Raw genomic sequence first — 14,275 nt, 5'->3', positions numbered from 1 at the left:
AGAGTTGGATTTACTGTCAATTGAAAAAAAAAAATGGATCGGAAACGAATTTGAAGGCACGCAAGTCGAGGACAGTGATAGTTGTTTTAGTTAAAATCACATCCCTGAAGCAGTGTTTTGGTGAGTGCAGAGGCAGTTATTTACCATGTCAAGCTCCTGGGAGACTCGCCGTTTGCGAAGCTCCTCCATGCGATCACTGACGTCACTGAAGCAGGTGTTATAGTACTCAGAGTACTCCTGGGCAAGGTCATCTATGTTGCCCAGAGAACCATCCTGAAGCAGAAAAGAGAGGGCAGTTTAGCAAGGTGGAAGCTAACATACTGTGAAATGAAAGTGCAGAAGAAGAAACGGCATCGTTGCAAAACTCAATTTCCACAATTTATGAGTCAATGTTTTTTCATAATACACTGGAAAAGAAAAGCCCAAGACATGCTTAGGTCTACTTACAAAAACAATAAATTCCCTTTCTGAGTCAATCGCTCCTTCTTGGGCACAAACATGCAATCATTTACTTCCACTTTACAGCATCCCACCAACGCATGACGCAAGGAAAAAGTCTAATCTAGTTAATGCAGTGTATGAAATGGACATCCCCTCCCATCCTCACCATTTATTCCAAGCACAGCTATGTGAAACCAGCATTCTATACACTTAGAATTAGCAACATATACAAAACATCTGCTAAACTGATAGCCACATATTTTGGTAGACTTGGCATTTCTTGGAAATCACAGGAATAGAAACATAACCAGCCACAATTTACCTACACAGATTTAATCAATTTAATATTTTGTTGGTTTAACAGTTGATGTGTACTATTTCTTCTTCTATTTCTACTTTCGCACTACTTTCATGATGTGAACACTGTTTTTCTGGGCTATACAACCAATGTCAAAGCTTCAACCAGTGCAAAATGAGAAAAAAAATGTTTAGGAGAAGCACGTTGTTGCCATTCACCATTCTGCTGACACACCCCACACAAACAGACCAGCCTATAAATACCTCCCCAGTAAAAATGGCTGTCTGTATTCAGTATTAGGGCCATTTATTCCCTCTTATCAGCTCCCATTCAGTGTCTCTGGCAAGCCCCTGGTTTGTTCCTGGGTTTTGTCTCCATCGCGGCTCATATCAAGGATGCCCTTTTAGCTCCTCAGACATTTACCAAACTCCAAACCAAACACGCTTTTCCGGCTGGCTGTAGTTTAGATCAGCGCAGTTCCTGCCTTTGTGCGGAAGACGTGTTTGGGATTGAGGGAGGAAGCTTTGCTCCAAACAGTAAAGACCTTACCTAACAGAAAACAGAATCCTTAGAGAAATGGAACTTGGAATTCATGAAAATTTACTGAATTCCATCTGTCAGCATAAGTAGCCTGTATCATGAATCAAGTTTATGGAATTCGTTGGAATCAGTTGCTTTTACATAATGCCCTTATCCAGCTAACTAGAAACACTAAACACATACTTTGCTCCTTCAAATGAGATTTTTGCAGGACATAAAGCGATCGTTTCTGCTGCAATGTGGGAGAGAAGACCAACTACCATCTCTGGTCTTGGTGAAAATGTAGGCCATTCTGCCGGTGATGGCCGACTGCTGAATATTCATCAGTGTTGATCTAATCTGTGCCAGGCAGACAGCTAGCATTGAGTCACTGTGCAGGGTCCGAACAGTCTCTCTCTCAGTCTTTCTCAACCGGACTCCCTATCTGGGTGCCAGGCCACAAATGAATGGATCACTGTGAGTGTCAGTAAGAGCGCCACACACAAACACACACTCGGGGGCATAGGGCCTTCTTCAGAGATGGCTGTCTAGTCAGTGAGAGCACACATTAGCATGCACACACATGCACGCAAGGGGATTTCAAAAACATCACACCAAAACAAACTGAGGCGAGCCAATCATAAAACGTCGCAGCTCGGAGGACGAGTTATGCAACGCTGGTTTATTAATTAGGTGATGAGTGAGACGTGACTGAAGAACACACGTGTTTTGTCTCAAAAGTGGAGTTTGGCTGGTTGTTATCTGTCCTCCCACCCCTCTTTACTTGAGAAATCCTGTTCTGGCCAGACATATGGTTTGAGATGACTGAGAATCCCAGAGGAACACTCCCCGAGCAGACACATGCTCTCCCCTTCATTCCTCACATCGACTGAAAGCACGCTCTCATTACAGAAATGTTTTAATCACCAACCACATACCAAGCCTGTGTAAATCAATCCGCCGCATCCAAAATGACAAGAAACCTGTTCTCAGATTACACAAACCCCTGAGTGATTGGAGGCTACAGCAAGTGCAAACAGTGATGGATTATTTGAGGTGCAGTAGAAGATATGGTTTATTAAGTTTCGCCATTCTTCTGCCCAGCAGGCTCCTCAGCTGCGGACAGGTAACGCCGCATGTGTTTCGCGGTTCTCAAACACACTGTGACAGAACATGTCCACGTGTGCGCAAACATTCATGTGTGTGCGTGGATAGCTGGGATTCCTCCAATTCTCCAGCGGGATTAGCTCATGGGCCTTAAGCACAGCTGACCCTCTCACCCCACCTCCACCAGCACCTTGTAAAAGTGACACTTCGCATGCTTGGTTATCCGTGTCCTCTCCGCTGCAAGTGAGCACGTGAAAGAAAAAAAGCACCTTTAGGTGAATCGGAGCGGGCGAGGCAGCGAGTTAAGAAAGGTAAACCAACTGTTTTCTCAAGATGTGTGTCAGCACATGAACAAGTGTTTTATAAAGATTCTGTCATCGTGGGAGTGAAAGGTGGAAGAGCTGACGCATCCAGTTCAGAAATCGGGCAGAGTTTGTGGGTTATGGACTAGAACAGCTGTGGAGTGAGAGAAGAATAAAACATCTGGAGTGTGGGAACAAAAAACCTTCATGTTTAAGAGATTCTATGGATGAGTGTTAAACTCCCCATAACTTATCTAACCTAGAAGAGTGTGTGTGGGAGAAAATCAAACAAATCCCTCCAAAAATATCCCTATAAAACTGCTTTACAAATGAATTATACTGAAGTTTAAAAACAACTTGTTTCATCCATGTTTGAAATAGAAACTAATGCTGATGTAGGTGATGTAACAGCTACTCCACCCTGTATGTGAGGGAGGCCAACTCCCCATTTTGACTTGAACAATAGCAACAATAGCTTAGCAAGAAAACAACACCCATTTGAGTACGTGCGATTGACTGTGTGTATTCGCAGTGAACAGCGTGCATGGGTCATTTGTGTCAGCTCCATCAAGATGGCTACTCCCAGTCTGCATTCGGAAATATGTCACATGCAACTGCACAAAGTTGTTACATGTAACTTCTGTTCCAACAACTCAAAACAGAAAACATTCATATAAATGTGTACTGATGCAGAAGATACTGTGTAAAAGTAACCACTGTGAGTTAGCGGCCACCACGTTGCATCCAAACCCTAATTATCAGCATTGCAAAACACTAGATCACTATTTCAGTAATGTGTCATATGACTGCTACTGAAACATTACCGAGTGATTTACACACTATTCATTTCATCATTTCAGAGAATAGAGATGATTAACATCCAAGCCAAACATAAAAAGTATAATCCCTCACATCTCTTCATCCATATAAGCAGCTTTGGAATACAAGCGAATACCTGAGCAAAAAGCTGCACATGTGAGAACGGACGCAGCATTAAGGCCCAGTAGGCTCTGGTCAATTGTGGTCATGGAATTCCTTGCATTCTTACTGACAAAGATGTTTGTCTCTACAGACATTCGGCAAATTAATACAAAGCTGCATCACTTTAATCAAGAGGCAAGGCTTATTATATTTCCATTCTGCTAATTACAGAGCCTGTGTTGTATATTTTTATTTGTCGGCAACAACCACACAAATAGACATCTCGATCAGTTTAACATGCTTCTCCACCCCATTCCATATCACATTAAAACTCCAGCGGCTCTAATAGTTCCACTCACTGAAAGCTTCACTGTTGTTGTATGTACTTTGTGCAATGATTGGCCCTCAGCTGCCTGAATGAAATCTGTGGCCCTTTCATACTAAACACTCAGCATCTGGCAAAATAAATAACATGTGTTCAACATGCTTTGACTTGTTCATTACAGACAAGTCTGTGGGTTAGCATGATTATACACAAATCAGCTATTGCGGTAACATACACAACACAGAGAAGCCACAGACTTCTAACAGACCTTATACAAATCTGTTTTTTTCCACTGAGTTAATCCGTTCATTCAAGGTAACTGTCATAACTGAGGAATAAAAAACAACTCTAGACAGCTAGATTGAGCTAAAAGTAGCATTGAATAGTTATTTTATTTAAATTTAAAGCATCGCCGTGATGTTTTTGCATACCTTTTAATTCTTTAGCGAGTTAATCAAGTAGTTTTAACAGTTCCACTGCAGTGTTTACTTTACATTTCATACAATAAATTGGTAAAAGAGCTGCTCTTTAATATTGAAATGATCGTTTCTTCATGACAAAAATGAAATAATAATATCTGAATGTCAATGTATGCAAGTTTATTTATAAAGCTGCGATTCACAACTTAAGTCACTCCACCAAAGATATCTCTTGTAAAGTTAATAAATTCCACAACCAGCATGAAAAGCACTGATAACTTGGGTTTCCTTGCATGCCCAAGAATCACTGCCAAGACGCCAAGCTTATCTCTCAATCAAGTTGCCCTCGATTTGTGTTTTCCACGTCTTTTTGCAAAGAGTCTCAAGGAATGTGCTTGTTTATGAACTGTAAAGACAGACACGACAAAACAGCTGCAGTTCGTCCTCTTCTACCCTTTGGGCTCACATTCCTTCGTGCATCATACTGGGGCTCAGTTGCACAGGGGTTGAATGCTAGTGTACATGGCAGTAACTATTGTTACAAGGATAGCCTTGTGACTACTCGTTCTCTAGGGGAAAGAACAATGACAGCGGTTTACAATGGAGCCATGCATCTGATGTAATGTTAGAACGTCAGTAGTGTGATCGCTTTCACTTGCTACGTAATCCCAGAACAGGAGTGGCAGGTTGAAATTGCCACCAACTGGCTTGTGCTGTGTTCCATTGTGCTAATGTTTTGTTTAGAAGTCAACCACAAGCTTTAATCATGGATGCGCCACCTTAAACCCAACAAGACTAAAGTGGATCGCCTGCCAAACAGTACAAGCATCATAGCGTCGTACTCCACCCTCCACTCTACCCATCCAGTTCCTCAGGCTCATGCAACAACAAAGATCGACTATGCCACTTATCTTTTCCTGGTCTACTACAGTAGTGCTACAGTAGTAGCACTCAACTGACAACCAAAATGAGGAAATAGACTAGACAAAGAAAGACAAATCAGATGAGATATCTGGAAAAGATACAGGAGGAGGGGTAGATGTAAAGTTCCTTGTGTGTCATGTTTTATCACCCAACAATAGCAAAACTGAAAAAAAAATGTTAAAGGTACTGCAGTGGAGAATTCCACAGAAGACACCGAGCCAGCAGACATCTGACTAAATTCTATGGTATTGGCTTTAGGAGCCACCGCTGGAAGACTGTTGAGGAAGGTAAAGCCAAGGGCCGCGGCTCACTCTTTTCAGGGAGCTTCCTCAGGATATCCGTGGCTTGAGCAGAACAGTGCTTTGCCATCCCAGCAGAGGAAACCTGCCAGATCTCTGTGTGACCTCAATAATGAGCCTGGTCAGGGAGGGGGAGCAAAGGAGAAGTGAGCAGACTGGGCTGGGCAACAACAGAAAAAAAAACTAGGCCATTATAGACCGAGTTGGAACATTATTGGCAAAGATACAAAGTGGCCTATCTAACCAGTGCTTGGCAGGCAAACAGTGAGGCATATGCTGCCACTATGTATGAAGTGTTATGTGGGTGGATGTACATAGGGACCACATCATCTAACGATATGCTTCCCAGACACAATCAATAATCACGTCTCGAGAGCACCACCGGTTCCTTAGGTTTAGAGATGAAGCACCGTCTCCTACATAATCAGTGTTTTCCAAATGGACAAGCTCCCACCCACGCTGTGCAAAACACCACAAAACTCTCTTCAAAAGGAGAGGGAGTCCCTGCAGGCAAGTAAAATATTTCCACAAGGCCTCGGCTAGCGATGACCTCTCGAGCAAAACGCAGGGAAAGTTTCTCGAGAGGAGCAAAGCGGTAGTTATGAGTGATTGTCAGCTGTCCAGGTTAGTGACCAAAACTTGGAGACTGCTAGAAGGCACATGGTAATCTTTGCTTGGTCTCTCTTCTGCAATTTACTGAGAAAAATAGCAGTTATTCTAGTTAAAACTGAATCCCACACACTCAAAAGAACATTGGCAAAATGGGATGTAACCGAGAGGAACTGGAATCTAGATTATCTCAAAGATCTTGACGTCAAAAAAAAAAAATTATGTTGAGGCAGAATTTCCCGCTTAAAGTCAGGCAGTTTATGGGTTTTTTTATGGCTCAATAACATTAAATAAAGAAAGTTAAGATGTGAGGAAAGAACCCTCGTTGCTCCATAAGTGGGCTGAGACTAGGAGCAAAGTCTCATTCAAACATCTGTAAATCCAAGCACTTAGAGCAGTTACAACTCCTGCGCCATACTGTCCTTAACTGCTTTTGACTCTTAATTAGTTCAAGGGCTCGTTACTCGGCTTCAACCACAAATAAATGACTGGCTTTCTTAGGTATTCTTATTAAACACATTCCTCCACACGTATGCTGTGTATGGTTAACTTCAGGGACCGGGGGCCCTCCGAAAAACACTGCAGACCCAAGTAACCTTTGAAGTACAGTGAAAACATTATGAAAACTCGCTTTAAAAGAGCGAACTAACTCTTTGCTGTGGGTTATATGTGAGCCGTCACTTGAATATTAAGAGCAGCTCTCCAGAAACATACAGCAATCAGGAGAAGACAGATCACAGTAAGCAACCAGATCTTTATCAGGACGTCTGTAGAAGTATGCAGGCCTGTTCTCACGTGTGGGGAGTCGAGAACAAACACATTCACAACAGTGAGCTAAGTTGGATCAACAGGACTGGGGCAAACCCAAACGTAAAGGCCATTCCTTTATAGGCTCCCGAGCAAAACAAAAGCCATTGAAAGTCACAGTGCAGTTATATATAGAGGTATAGCAGAGATACGGTCTTCATTGTGCTCAGGATCTCACAATGTGCTCAAAGATAGGAGCAAATTGTTCAGATAAAGTTCACCATACGGGGCGACTTAGTCAAGATTTCACATATGTCTAAACAAACTGGAAATGCAGTCTTGTAAGAAGCTTCAGAAATGCTGTAAAGAAATTAAGCTGTCAAAATCTATTAGGTTTTACATTTTCTGCTTTCATGATCACCAGACGTTCATTTACTTTCACAGAGAAGCAACTAGCTGAAAATTATGCACAATCACGCTTGTTAAACCAGTTAGTCCTGGTGTGAAAAACTGACCCGCTGAACCAGCTAAAGACACTCAACAGCCGGGGAGGCCGCTCGAGTTCCAAACTGTTGCGCGTCTAATATTTCTAGTGTAGTGTTGCAGGGAAAATACGATGGTCACAGCTCATCTAAACCTAAGACTCAAGACATAAACTTGTAAAGTGATACAGCACACGGAGCAACATTCCAACAAAAAGCCGAGGCTGGAGATTTTGAAATAATGCAAGACTTCGCCATGTCTGCTGGCACGAGGAGTAATGATTTTGAAATAACTTTAGAGAGAGCTTCGTAATGTTTATTGGCAGGAAGCTCAGCTACTTAAAACTAATGGTTAGTTAGTCAAAGCTTGGAGAATGCTGATGTCAACAACAAGGAAAAAAAAACTTTTTCACATTCATTTATGCTAAGATATCCTGCTTGTATGTATATTATCAACCTGTGAATACATTTAATAGATGATTCTGATGGTAAAATATTAGAGTTGAGTTTGTTGAGAGCAAAAGAACTTTATGCTCGTGTGTATTTCAGTTTGAGTGGGGAAAAAGAACAACAAAGATGAGCACAGCCTTGTGGACATTTGCCTCCGGAGCAATAAATCTGGATAAATTGCCTGGCTGAGGGCCAGGTCTCCCACCTAGTGTCAGAGGGGCAGGGCAACAGCTCCATCTCCCCCCACACCCACACACACACACACACACAATGCTGCATTTACACACTATTCACATCTTCAGCTCCAGACTAAACCAAATTAACACCTCTGTCTTTACACAGACTGGAAGTGGCTGCTTTGCATTTGGTCAGCAGATCAATCACTTCCCGTAAAGCAGAAGCGCAAGTGTTGCAGAAATCTTAGAATATACAGCATCTCTAAAGCGCTTGCAGACACAAACATGTAAAATATACCAAATCTGGCTGCATCTAGAGGGAGATAACAGATTACAAAGAATACATGATGGTGAATCTGACTTATGATCAATGTGAGCAGAAACACTACTAGAAAACACTCTTTAATGATATTATTTGTATGTAAATTTGCAAAAATGTTGCCTTTCTCCCTCTGAAAGCCAGAATATATCCCTCAGTTTTCAGCTAAAGCATCTTAAAGAATCAACATTGCCTATTTAATTTGATAATATTGTGTCACCTCTGCATCTTTGGCCTTGCATTAAAGCTTTCCTGACCGCCAAAAGGAAACAACACAGTAGGGAAGTAAAACAAACATGGCAGCACACAAAAGCAATCAAAATTCAGTGCACAACCTACCACTCTTCAATTCCACTCCTGTTTGAAGGCCAGCTAATTCATGAGCTCACCAGCAGCAGCCTGCAACCAAACATACCTGAACGTAACACTGCAAGTGTTGCTGGATGTGAACGTGGGGCCTTTTAAGTGTTCTCTGGATGCATGATTTGCATGTACCAACTGGTTGGCCACTCACCCTGCAAATCCGTGTCAACTTTTAGGATTAGAAATCTCAGTTAGTTGTGAGCCTGTGATGTTAGTCTGCGATCACGGCACCCCCTCCAAAACAAACTCACCAGCATCCCCATGACGTCCGTCCACAGTTGGGAGAAACTGTCGGACGCAGCAGCGCTCTCCGCCTGGGGCTCCTCGGAGGGCGCACCGGTCCCCTGCTCACCCTCCATAACGCGAGGAAGCGTTGTTTACAGTCAGACCAGTCTGGCGCAAAAACTCGAATCCAAACTCTCAGGCTGGGACGTGATAGCCAGCAGTGAGCGAGGTGTCGGTGCCAAAAGGCTGATCTACAAAAAGTTGCCCTTGACGCACCGGTGAAACGCTGCAGCATTGCTTGGCACGATTCGAAGTTTGGTGCGTAAATTGCTTCCTGACATGTTTGCGAAAACTCCCAGGACAAGTGGATGCAGATAATTAAACCTTCACCAAAAATGACACGAGAAAGGAAAGAAAAGCGGCCTGTGTTCCACCCACCACCGGTCAATCGGTCTGAAAACTCCCAAGCGGGCTGTTCCTTCGCTGCTCCACAACACCGCACCGCACGGATCCGTGACCGGGCATAAACCAAAGCTCACACCGGGCAAGGTGGGGCTGAGAAAGACGTCGAAGCGGCCTGAAAGTTTCAGAAAACTTGTTGGAATCCCTCGACGAGTGAGAGAAAAGTGCCTAAAGTAGTGCAGCGAGCGCGCACGTTTCCATTAAAACTTTCGAGTGAGCGAACGCCCGAGCAAATCCTCCAAACACTGCGCCTCCCCCCTCTCTTCACCCGCCGGCTCTCCCTCCCTCTCCCTCTCTCTCTCCCCCACACACTCCTCCCAGCAACACATAATGACAGGGAGAAAAAACAAAACACTTGTTCTGTATCAAAAGCAAACCACTGACTAGTCATTAATATTTCAATAATCAGCTTTACGCACGATTCAGGTTTTTTTAAGTAAATTATAATATTTTGACCTTTCTTTTTAACTTTTAATAGAATTCTTTTCCCAATTTTCAATCCTGCTGCACTCACCAGTGACTTTGCAGTGGTTTAATTGTACTTTTGGAGATTTTTTCTGCCTTCTATGACTGTTTTAAAAGTTTAAAGATTTTTTTTCTGAAACCTCTATAACCCCGCTAACTCATTCTAGTCTTAGAATTCATTTAACAGCTCACAAATCTTTCTATCCCACACTGACATGCTTTCCACCAATACATTTCTCCAGCCACGTCTGAATAGGGAGTGTGAACAAAGCACATTCTCCACGCGATTGTCTGAAAAACAAAACAAAAAAGCCGCATGGGAAAAAAAAATGTTTTTCATAGGTCTCCTATGCCTGCTTAAAACCCCAAAGCTTCAACTTTAAATACTTTACCCTTTAATTACTTAATTTGAGTTGCTGAGAATTAGCTTTTTTGTCTCACATAATGCAAACAGGAGTTTGTGTACAGTGCAGCAAGCAATGTTTTCTGTGCAGCAGATGTCCTTTGAATGCACGCAGAATAAAGAGAGCCACTTTACGTACAAGCATGAAATCACACAGCTATCCTGTCTGATCTGCCGTTTATTCTGCACCACCAGCGGCCTTTTCTCTATTGTAATGAAGAAGTCCCGAAGCTGCCCCTGTTGTTGTCGAGAGCACATTTTCTCAGAGCAGATACAGCTGCCGGGTCTTGTGACAGAAACCAGAAGGACCAGAGATGGAAAAGAGCTTGAATATATATATATATATATTTACCATCCCTCGCTCCAGCTCCCTCTGTGGATTCAAGTCAGTCGAAGCTTTCCCTGCTCTTTACCGGATCAGTCTGCGTTGCCACATGCAGTCGGAACATGTATGCAAAAGTGGCACGAAGGAAGGAAAGAAAGCAGACTAGGCAAACTATTAACCCCACATTCCTTTCTGTAGCCATGTAAAAGGCGATCAGTTACACAATAATCCACACAGCTACAGTTTCACTTGAAAATATGTGATCAGAGGCCTACTGTCAATTATTTATGGTGCAAAAGGCTCACGTAAATTTCATTGACACGACTGCATCTCAGTGGAATATCAGTTTGACTTTTGCTAGAGAGATAAACATAAAAAAAAAAAAAGGATGCACGATCCTGATTTAGGAGTGTAAAGCCAACAGTGCTTCTGTGAAACTGTACTTCAACTGGAAATCTCAAAGCTTTTCTTCTCTTTGGTGGCACCTGTGGCAATAAGTGGTAATTGCAGATATGTTTTCTGAGGTCCAAACAATGTCACCTGGGTCAGTGCATCGTCCCTATTGGTCTTTTCTTTGCTTACTTGTGACTCCAGCAGAGGAAAAATCCGTACGGTGGTTTGCACAGGAGTAAGTTGAAGAGTGGGTCTGTTATGTAAGCGCTATTAAAAATAACTGGTAATTGATGGAACACGTGTCACTGTGTGTGGCTTGTAATATTTTGCGAGTCGCCACAGACATCCTGTTCACACTAGTGTAAATACGTTGTGTTTGTGTCATCTCATTTGGTCCTAAACACAGATTGGCACGCTACAATGCTCTCACCACTGCATTTGCAAAACATCTTCATTATGGAAGCGCTAATGCTCGATTTGCTAATGTGTACGATGCAGAAAATACAGCTAAGCGTAGGGGTATTACTGTACCAGTTTCACATGTATCTGTTGTATTAGAGTGGCTCGGTGGTTAGCACTATCGCCTTGCAGCCAGAAGATCTCCGTTTCGCGTCCCCACCTTCTAAGGATCTTTCTGCATGGAGTTTGCATGTTCTCCCTGTGCATGGATGGGTTCTCTGCAGGTACTCTGGCTTCCTACACAGTCCAAAAACATGCTCAGGCTAGTTGGTGACTCGAAATTGTCTGCAGGTGTCAACGCGAGTGTGATTGTTTGTCTCTATATGATAGACTTAAGTCAGCTGGGATAGGCTTCAGTCCCCCATAACCCTAATGAGGATTAAGCGGTGTTTAGATAATGGATGGATGTATTGGACTAATGAATGCAGTGAATAAAAGATGAGCTGCTAAAAGTCACTCTTTGGCTATGAATGTTTCTCCCAAACAGCGATCCATTCGATTCTTGCGGAGATATTTCAATAAAAAACACGGCCCCATGAGGGAAAACTCGGGGATTTAAGTCCATAGGTTTCTTCATAAAAGTCTGTACAAGACTACAAAGTAATCCATGAGGATATTTCAGTCCAGACAGCTAAAAATTCTACTAAAATTTGCTGTTTTTGACTGTATTATCCAAGGTTGGGTGTCCTTTGTTGGCACTGATCGTGGTTCACAGTTTGAGGAGGTGAACAATGACTTTTACAGGCCTCGGATGAGTGGCAGCTGCTCAACACTCTCCTGCTTACAGTCTAAACACAGAGAACACTCGTTCACACAAGAGCAGCTTTGTGGGGCGGCTGGTTGACAGTGTGGGGATCTGCGCTGTCAACCTACATCTGTAACCTTGCGGTGGCAGCAGCGAGTGCATTACTGCCAGTGTGTGTTCGTAGTTTGCTTCTGCAGAACTGTGAATATGTTGTGAATCGTAGGCGCGATTTTAAGGCGCCACCCTGATCTTCTTTTCATTTGGAGGGAATTGCTGGAGGTCACACACGCCGTCCTATGCACACAAACACTCTGCATGCCCAAACGCCCAAATACAAGACAGTGTGACCCCCAACCTGGAGCAGCTCAAACAGAAGGGTCAAAGTGTTAATGAGCAGAGGAGAAGCCTGTTGACTCATCAAACACCCCTGGTGTGTCGGTCTGTGTACGTAGCTGCCAGCTTTCCCTCTTTTCACACTCACTACTAATCAAGGTGTCATGTTGCTAGACAAGAGGAAACAAAAGTCACTCTCTAGTTAGTTCACCAGATGCTAATTGCGCTTTTATTGCATGTTAAAGTCTTGTCTTTTAGAGTAAATTTTGGGTAAGTTTCCATGTGAACATTTGGTCAGAAATGAGGACAAAATGTGCAGCGCATCAACAGACAGAAGACACGCCTGCGACCAATTCACCGTGTCCATAAATTCGTCGTAAAAGTGGACTGGGAGAACTTATTTCATGGTTCTCAAATATATAGGAGGTTCCTCCATGAGAGGGGTGATGTCATGAATATAAACTGCTCACATATAAAAGTTACTTTGAACCAAGTCTTGAAAGTCTCAGGACTTAAAATACATCCTGATTGATGTCAAGTGTTGGAGATATTTTGACATGTTCGCTTTCTTTCATCTGTCTCCTTTCATCTCTTCCTATTATTCAAATTAATATTAATAGTTTCACTGTCTTATTAGGCATTCTTCTTCTTCTTCCTCTTATTTGCTGATCCTTGTGGATTCCTGTGGGACGGCGGAGGGGATTTACACTGTGTCATCAGGTTTGAGGTAGAGACGGAAAACCTCAGGAGTGGACGGACATAGGAAGGATTTATATCAGACATGCTGAGGCCATATCCGCGAGAAGCTATGTGTGTGTGACTCAATGCTGAATATATATCGGTTTAACCCCATGTATCTCCAAAACTACTACTGGGTTTGGAAGGCATGCCATCTTCAAAATATAAATGGTCAAAATGACACCGTTTATTAGAGCCAGAAACTGTAAAAAGACAAAGAATAGTTGAATGTTCTAATGGTTTTGGAACTAATCATGTGTGAAATATGGTGGCATCAGGACTGTTAACCAAATCTAAGAAAATCTAAAATCATTTTTAGCAATATCTCTTTATTTGATATTTATAATTTTTAAAAATGCCAAAAATAACCGTTTCAACTAACCAGATTCTAAAAAAATAAAAGATTTTACACTCCTTGGTGCAACCATAAAGTCATTAATGACTCACCCGTAGTCAACAGTCATGACAAATATTTAGCAACTGTTCAGATGAACTATATTGAACTGCTGGCTTTGTAGATAAGAGACGGTTATGGGAACAAATGAAAAGTGTAAATGGTTAAATATCTACACAATGTCATTTTTATGATAATAAGCATTGGGGGATTGTATTCAACATTACAAAAGTAACTTTGCGAAAATAAATTCAATGTACAAATGCATCTTAAAAAAGCATTTCCTACTTCAGTGACAGAACTGTTGTACAAATATTGACCAACCTGTCAAAAATGAAAAATGTTTAAGTTATCTGCATCTGTGGAAACTTGAAAAAAAAGTTGTACATGCCAATTCCATTATTTTTGTGGTTCATGGCATTGTAGCTGTCACACTGCAAAGAAGATATTTTTTAATTTTAATCTACTTCTAGTTATCGCTGATCTGTTTCCATAGAGGTGTGTGACTTTATATTGCAGTGAAAAATGAGTAAAAATGTGACACGAGTAACGAAACTGACATTTTCACCTATGAGAGCCAGAAGTCTGTAGGGGTTGGTTGTCCAACCATTAAAAAAAGACCATTTGAGGGG

General features: G+C 42.2%; 1 protein-coding gene across 6 annotated transcripts in view; it reads right to left on the bottom strand.

Annotated features, from left to right (window-relative positions):
- Window positions 1–14,275, bottom strand: part of sash1a (SAM and SH3 domain containing 1a) — a 187,155-nt gene that overhangs the window by 47,093 nt on the left and 125,787 nt on the right. For 4 of the 6 annotated variants that reach the window (XM_051960855.1, XM_051960856.1, XM_051960858.1 and 1 more), the window contains exon 2: window positions 145–273. In XM_051960855.1, the coding sequence (XP_051816815.1) occupies window positions 145–273 (129 nt within the window). Of the gene's footprint in view, window positions 1–144; window positions 274–8,952; window positions 9,626–14,275 lie in introns of those variants that run through there. The other 2 variants (XM_051960857.1, XM_051960860.1) reach the window with 2 other exon arrangements.

This window comes from Acanthochromis polyacanthus, chromosome 16, assembly GCF_021347895.1.
Source record: "Acanthochromis polyacanthus isolate Apoly-LR-REF ecotype Palm Island chromosome 16, KAUST_Apoly_ChrSc, whole genome shotgun sequence".
Classification (NCBI taxonomy): Eukaryota; Metazoa; Chordata; class Actinopteri; family Pomacentridae; genus Acanthochromis; species Acanthochromis polyacanthus.
The sequence above is the reverse complement of the archived record's forward strand: the minus strand, read 5'-3'. Positions and strand labels throughout refer to the sequence as shown.